Source organism: Alosa sapidissima, chromosome 1 (assembly GCF_018492685.1).
Source record: "Alosa sapidissima isolate fAloSap1 chromosome 1, fAloSap1.pri, whole genome shotgun sequence".
Taxonomy (NCBI): Eukaryota; Metazoa; Chordata; class Actinopteri; order Clupeiformes; family Clupeidae; genus Alosa; species Alosa sapidissima.
This window is the reverse complement of record NC_055957.1, coordinates 9485942-9493644: the sequence shown is the minus strand read 5'-3', so window position 1 is coordinate 9493644 and position 7703 is coordinate 9485942. Positions and strand designations below refer to the sequence as shown.

General features: G+C 42.3%; 2 protein-coding genes across 3 annotated transcripts in view; one reads left to right on the top strand and one right to left on the bottom strand.

Annotated features, from left to right (window-relative positions):
* Positions 1–279: 279 nt before the first annotated feature.
* pccb (propionyl-CoA carboxylase subunit beta) lies at positions 280–5808 on the top strand. Its single transcript, XM_042094593.1, has 15 exons — positions 280–542; positions 661–780; positions 1239–1307; positions 1396–1452; positions 1640–1753; positions 1854–1964; positions 2840–2948; positions 3230–3350; positions 3785–3866; positions 3953–4076; positions 4251–4358; positions 4477–4577; positions 4733–4831; positions 5250–5349; positions 5461–5808. Exons 1-15 carry the CDS (start codon positions 306–308, stop codon positions 5580–5582), a joined length of 1674 nt encoding a protein of 557 aa, XP_041950527.1. The 5' UTR covers positions 280–305; the 3' UTR covers positions 5583–5808.
* stag1a (stromal antigen 1a) overlaps positions 5808–7703 on the bottom strand; it is a 39944-nt gene continuing 38048 nt past the window's right edge. For both annotated transcript variants that reach the window (XM_042094570.1, XM_042094579.1), the window contains exons 32-34: positions 7653–7703; positions 7401–7481; positions 5808–7246 (exon numbers count right to left, since the gene is read on the bottom strand). The exon at positions 7653–7703 is cut by the window's right edge and continues 64 nt beyond it. In XM_042094570.1, the coding sequence (XP_041950504.1) occupies positions 7223–7246; positions 7401–7481; positions 7653–7703 (156 nt within the window). In that variant the 3' untranslated portion in view covers positions 5808–7222. The remainder of the gene's footprint in view (positions 7247–7400; positions 7482–7652) is intronic.

Genomic DNA, 7703 nt, shown 5'->3' with positions numbered 1-7703 from the left:
GCAGCAAGCACATGCATTAGACTTGTCGTTGTTGTTAGTGTTTACGCAAATGAGGGGCGTTGTTGACGCCGACCACTAAGAAGACCACAGCAATTGTAGACGTGAACTGTAGTTTTTAAAATACATGCATCGCGATAGCCTACAAATGTCAAGTTTTCTGGAGAGCACATGGTGTGATATCCCGCCCTCTTCAAATGTAAGCATTATGATTGGCCAAAACTAGTTAATACACAGCCATTATTGGCTCAGTCGGGCAGGACACCTTTAGCTTATCCTGTCCGACTAGGTTCATCCGTAAAATAGTAATGGCGGCGCTCACGGCTGTACGGTGCTCCCGAGGGTTGCTGAATGGCTTGAAAGTTTCATTTCAGACATTGACACACGTGAACCATGGGGTAGCTGCAGCCACCACATCAAATATCTTGCGGCATTCAAGATATTATTCTGTAGGTCATCTCACGGTTCAAGAGCGCATAGAAAAGAAACGGAATGCAGCGCTCGTTGGAGGAGGTCAGATGAGAATAGATGCACAACACAAAAGGGCAAGTGGAACTTTTGTCAAATTCTCAACTTTAATAGGTGCTTCGGACGAATTTGTCAACCCGAAACAATTTAAGTAACAACTTAACATCAGCGAGACGTCTTTTGTTTTCTCAACAGGGTAAATTGACAGCAAGAGAGAGAGTCGAACTGCTGTTAGATCCTGACTCTTTCGTCGAATATGACATGTTTGTCGAACACAGATGCTCGGATTTCGGGATGGAGGCAGATCGCAATAAGGTCTGCGTTATAACTGTAGACTTGCATTCATGTTTTGTTCGATCGCCAGGGCTTTACTAAAAAGTGTTTCATAACTCTAGAGTAACCAATCAGAGGACGTCATGAGAACAACTTGTGTTTTGTTGTTGATGTTTAGTCATTATCTGCATCACGAACATGAGTTTGCTAGATAGGAATAAGGAATAAGCTGTCCTCCTCTTTAAAGTAAACTTTAGGCTACATGTACAGAGAGACCCAGACTGTCAATGGAGGAAATGTTGGATCTCAGTTACAAAGGCCATCAAGGGACTGGGCTCAAGTGGAGTCAGACTGCTGTGTGCAACAATGTGTCCTCCCGTTTTATAAACACTTGGACTTTGGGTTATTTCTTATTCTGAGGTCGGACAAGCCACACACACACAAAGAAAATGTGATGGCCAGTTTGTCTGATCTTTTTGATGAACCTTTCTTCTGTGCAGTTCCCGGGTGACAGTGTCGTTACTGGACAGGGCAGGATCAATGGCAGACTGGTGTACGTATTTAGTCAGGTAAGTGAAATGACGTTGTCATAGGTATGTCTTAATTTGTCGAAGCTCAGTTTTCCATGTCTTATGGTATTTCTGTCCTCATTGACAGGATTTCACAGTGTTTGGAGGAAGTCTCTCAGGAGCTCATGCCCAAAAGATCTGTAAGGTGCGGAAAGGATTTGAGTGCTTTCATGGTGTCACTGAATCACTGTAGTGTCAAGGAATTTTCAGTTGAAGTCCATGTTGGAAATGTATGTTTGTTTGTTTGTTTGTTTACACTAAGGTCATTAACAGATGTGTAACTGTGACTACAAGCTCTAGCTTCCTAGATATTCTTTATTCCTTGGTTATAGATCATGGACCAGGCGATGATGGTGGGTGCCCCGGTGATTGGCCTTAATGACTCAGGAGGAGCCCGCATTCAAGAGGGAGTGGAGTCTCTGGCTGGATATGCAGACATTTTCCTGGTAAAGTCACTGAACGGGAGCTAGATTTTAGGTTATTAAAGGTGTTAAGTGAGGCTTTACTTTTCTTTTCACTCACTCTCTCTTTCTCTCTATCATGTAGAGGAATGTGATGGCTTCAGGTGTAGTCCCTCAGATCTCCCTCATCATGGGTCCTTGTGCTGGAGGTGCTGTCTATTCACCTGCGCTGACCGATTTCACTTTCATGGTGAAGGTGAGAATCTGCCAAAAGAGACAGTGACCATGAGTAGGTCATCCATGTTTAATATCCACTGTTCTGAGCATTTACACTTACACAATGAGGACTTACACTCAAGCTACATCATAAAAAAGAGACCTTAGTGTAACATTAAAAACTACCTTGCAAACACCAAAAGATAACCGGGGATGATAGTACAGGAGGTTAAGTACCTGCCAGAAGAGTAGTCAAAGGAGATAGTCAATCTGTATGAGAAGCCCACTGAGGTAGTGCATAGGGCAAAAAAAAAGAAGGGGCCCCAGCCCCCCAAGCCTTGGGGCTTCCCTCTGGCAAGGTGGTGAGATATGGATGTTTGTCCTTGCTATGACACATTGAACGGACGCCCAGTTAGGAAGGATTCAAACCAGGTATGCACTCTGTCAGAGATCATCTGCCCAAGTTTGCGAGTATAGATAGTAGGATACGGAGGTTGACCATATCAAGCGTTTCTGATGAGTCAAGCAAGATGAGCACCGATGACCGGGCTGCTGCTCTAGCTGCTTTTAAGGCTTCTGTCACCGACAACAAAGCTGTTTCTGTGGAGTGGGCACTTTTAAAGTCAGCTTGATTTGGATCAAGGAGGTTATTACGAAGTTCTGTCACCTGTTTGGAAACTGCCCTGTCGATAGTCTTAGATAGGAATAGGAGGAGGCTTTTTAAGCAGCTGTGTTACCCAAGCCAGTTTAAATGCAGTAGGAAATATGCCAGAAGCCAGTGATGCATTAATCACACGTGTGATTGCTGGCATGATGGTAGGAGATAAGACTTGTGACCCGAATTGAGTGAAGTCCCATTTTGCTGACAAAACCCCCAAGGTCAGATTGACACGTTTTGTCTTTGCTCTCATCTAGGACACGTCATATCTGTTCATTACGGGCCCAGATGTAGTGAAGTCAGTGACCAATGAGGATGTGACCCAGGAGGAGCTTGGAGGAGCAAAGACGCACACTGCTGTGTCCGGTGGGTGTCTCAAGCCACAGTCCACTGGACTTACAGTTGGACCCTTTAAAAAAAACAATGGGAAACACCAAAAAGAGGTCACACTGACCTACTGAAATGAAAACACTGGTTATTGAATATTGTCACGAAAAGCTCTTTTTGCATGTGCGAAATGTATGAATCTGGTACTGTTGACTCTGGTATTGTTCTTGTTGTTCCAGCCCTACTCATCCTGCCCCCCAATCATTGGTTTTCTTGTTGACATGTTAGAATAACACATCCATATGTTCTGGCATTTACAGGTGTTGCTCACAAGGCCTTTGAGAATGATATAGATGCACTCCTGAACCTTAGGGACTTCTTTAACTTCCTCCCTTTGAGCAACAAAGACCCATCTCCTGTCATGGAATGTCACGACCCCAGGTATTTCTTTTATCATGTTCTGTACTTTACCAATTTACCAGCAAGGTCCTTCGAGGTATACTATGAAGTGATTAGTGGTATGTTGAGCCTAAAGTCTTAAGTACGTTTACATTTGACAAACAGAAGCAAACATTTCTTGTGATTTTTTTTTTTTTCTTTTTTTTTTCTTTTAACTTGCATTGGAACATTTTTGTATAAAAAGGTCAATTGTAAATAGTAAACAAAATAGCAAAAAGGGCAATCAATACAAACTTCTGCCTGTGTTTGCTGAATATGAATGAACCACTTGCTTTAGACTCAACACACAACTTACTTGTTTCATAGAATACCCCCCTATAGTTGTAGGCAAATGGCATAAGGATATTGGTCTGGCAACAAAATACTTTTTTAGAAATTAAAATCATTTGTCAAGAATTGTTTTCTTCTTTCTTCAGTGATCGTCTTGTTCCTGGCCTTGATACAATTGTTCCCTTTGAAACCACTAAAGCCTATGACATGCTGGATATCGTTCAGGCAGTATGTATTGCTTTAATTCTAAAAAGTCCAGAGAATGTTTAGCCCAAAGGATGCCACTGATGGGGTTTTGGTTGCATTCTGTTTAGATTGTGGACGAAAGAGAATTTTTTGAAATCATGCCAAACTACGCCAAAAACATTGTTGTGGGGTTTGCCAGGATGAATGGCCGCACCGTGGGCATTGTGGGTAACCAGCCTAAGGTGGCTTCAGGTTAGTCACCCATGAGGATTAATGATTTTTGCACTAATTGGATGTAATTATCATATTTATGTTTCAGGATTAATAATTGGCACAGCCCATTGTCGATGCTGATGTGGTCTCATTTTCTCACTTGCTGTAGCCTACATTTGGTTGTCTGTCTCTTGTTTTGCATGCAAACCTTAGGCTGTCTGGATATCAACTCCTCAGTGAAAGGGGCTCGCTTTGTTCGTTTTTGTGATGCCTTCAACATTCCAATTATTACCTTTGTGGATGTGCCTGGATTTTTGCCAGGTATTTGTAGGGTTGTTCATCCTTGTTTATCCTTTACATTTGGTGCTGCCCAGTGCAGTTATAGCCTTTTGTTAAATCATAAAAAATAGATGTGTAATGAATCTCTTATGATTGTCAGGCACCGCTCAGGAATATGGAGGCATTATCAGACATGGGGCGAAGCTGCTTTATGCATTCGCAGAGGCAACCGTTCCCAAAATCACCATCATCACAAGAAAGGTGTGTTGAAAGTGAATAAAGGCTTTTGTGATCATCTCTGATGAGCAATTTAAACTGATGTCCCGATGTTGTGTGTTGAAAGTGAATGAAGGCTTTTGTGATCATCTCTGATTAGCAATTTAAACTGATGTCCCGATGTTGTGTGTTGACTAAAGGCCTATGGAGGGGCATATGACGTCATGAGCTCCAAACATCTCCGAGGGGACTTGAACTACGCCTGGCCATCTGCCGAAGTTGCTGTCATGGGTGCCAAGGTAACAGCAGCTGCTCAAAACAATGAATGCGTACTGCACTGCCGTCAGTGAATAAACAGGAAGAACCATAAAAACAGATCTTTTGTAATAATGCGGAACTATATTCAATGTAATTAGGGGATTACAAGGATATGTTTTTAAATTATCAGACTTTTTGAGCAATGTTGCTGGCCGTGGCACATGACCGGTTCCTAGTTACCGCACACCAGAATTGCTCAAGAGTGGATGATGGTGACAAGTTGCCCACTGATGATTAAAGACTGAGCAAGATGGCTCAGCAAGTTTATTAGAACTATAACAAGATTGCACAGCAACTTCACTCAAAATGATGTCCTGTGCATCATCACTGGAGTCTCACCACAGAAAAAGGATGTAGTATTTTATGCACAGTGACTCACACATCTGTGAACTTGTTCAGGGTGCTGTGCAGATCATCTTCAGGGGCAAGGAGAACCAGGCGGAGGCTGAAGCCGAGTATGTGGAGACGTTTGCCAACCCATTCCCTGCCGCTGTCAGAGGTACTGCTGACCGCTGACCACCACACCGAAGCCTCCCAGTCCTGTGATATGTGCTCTCTCATGACTGTTGCTGCAATGTTCTCTGATACCCAACTTTTCATTCTTCTTCAGGTTTTGTTGATGACATTATTCAGCCCTCAACAACCAGAAAGAGAATCTGCCGAGACCTGGAGGTCCTGGCCAGTAAGAAGCAAAGCAACCCCTGGAAAAAACATGCCAACATTCCCTTGTAAAGTTGTCTGTCTGGTGTAATTGATTGTGTGTGCGGTTATTTTGTAGATAATGTAGGATTGAGATCCATAATACTACACCAGTTATCCAATGATAACTAAGCCTTACCTTAAACAGAACTTTTGTACACTATGTTCGCGAAATCTGTTTGGTCCACCATGTTGTAGTGTGACCCTTTGGGTTGAAGTGTATACTGATTGAGAATAAATACAACAGTACCAAAAAAAATTGATTACATGTTTTTATTAAAAAAGTGACTTCATTAGTCCACAGAAAAAAATCAGAACAGTTTCCATTAAAAGGGAAAGTGATACATCAGCTCTAAGTTGTACAAAAGAAACACACTTTTTTATATTGAAAATGTACAATTTACAGGGTTACTAGCAAAACCAATCAGGGAGCACAAGGGATAGAAAAAAGGAGGTTGACATGAAAACTTGGGCGGTATGATATGACACCGACAGGATTTTTCTTTTTTTTTTTAAATACAGGACCATAAAGCACTTCGACAATGTGGCAACTGATGAGCTTCATCCATGCTTTAATTATTGTAGCCTTTCATTTTTAAATTCCAGTTCTTAAGTCTCCAACATACATTTTTTTTTTTTTTTTAGCTTTTTTTTTCAGTAATCCAGTCCTGTTTTGATATGGGTATGAAGTGAATGTTGTCCACAATTTGGCAACAATATACATCCAAACAGACCTGTACAAACATCTGACAAAACTCACTAAAATTCAGAAATTCATACTAAAAGCTACCAATTGAAAATATTGTTTTTAGGCATCGTGTTTGTTTTTTGTTTTTTTCTATAAGGTTTTAAAAAGCCAAAATACATGATTTGTGGTGGCATCTGGTTGTTCTCAGGCTTTAATCGAAGGCCTGAGTGTTCAGTATGAATCTATCCAGGAGGACTCTCCTGTACTGACAGCCCATTCTGGTCACTGACTGATGTTGGCCAGTTCTGTGAATGCCTATGCAAAAGCCACTCATGTCGGTTATCTGCAGACCTCCGTGGTGGTCTGAAAACAGCTGTGCTGCCTCTCTGGCGCATATGGTCAAAGAAAATGGAGAGAATGGCCAAGAAAGAGTTCCCATTAGATTCAGTTCCATGAAGAGCCATGGACAGCTTGTGACCTGATAGAAAACCACACCACAGTTAACTGTCCAGTGTGCCTACACAGTGAGGAGCTAAAACATAAATATGTACATCTTTAAAATGTGGGACCGTACATTCCTACGAGATAAAAGCGTACCACAATGTAAACCCAATCCAGTGTGAATCACCTTATAGCTGAGCGGGTGATGATGCAGCCTGGTAGGATGTCAAAGTGACTTCCAGATAACCCCCCCCCTCCACCCCACCCCCTTTCTTTTCAGATCTTCATAGCTCTTCAGTCACATAGTTTGAAATCCCCTCTTTAACAATAATACTTCTCCGGTATAGTGTTCATAGGAAAGGAGGCACCATCACTCTGAAACAGTAACATCTTGGCACCACACCAGTCTCTTGCCCTCCGCCTCCGCCTCCTCCTCCTCACTAGATAAACAGGCACCATCTGCGTTTTTGACAAGTCTGCGGTCCCCGGGGACTCCAAAGGGGGTTTCATCTTCTCCCAGAACCTCATCTCCATATGTGGCACTTCAGAACATGGGCATTGTGAAACCCTACAGGGAGAGAGGTTTGAGCTTTTTAGGTATCTGTTACCTTACCAGACATGCAGTCATGGACACGCAATTTTGAACAGTAAGGTTTTTCCTACTGGGCGTCAACTGCAAGAAATTCGTAATTTAATATTAGCCATTGGTATTAGCTACTTACTGATTCATCCTCAATCATAGCTGCTGAGTCAAAGAAGTCTGGTCTCAACTCTGCTCGTTCACGTCTGTTCCTTGATGGAGGCTGAGGCGAAAGTGAATGATGTTATGCAAGTTCACACTCACTTGAATACATCTGTGTTGGCAGCTTTTGTTTATGATTCACTAAGCAAAAGTGGATACTTGAGGTGGAAGCATCTATTATCTGATGCAAATGCATTATGTGAGAAACGGTACTTAAAAACACAATACCAACCAAGTCAATGACCATAGTGTCCTCAAACTCCTCGTTCATGTCCTCCAGCTG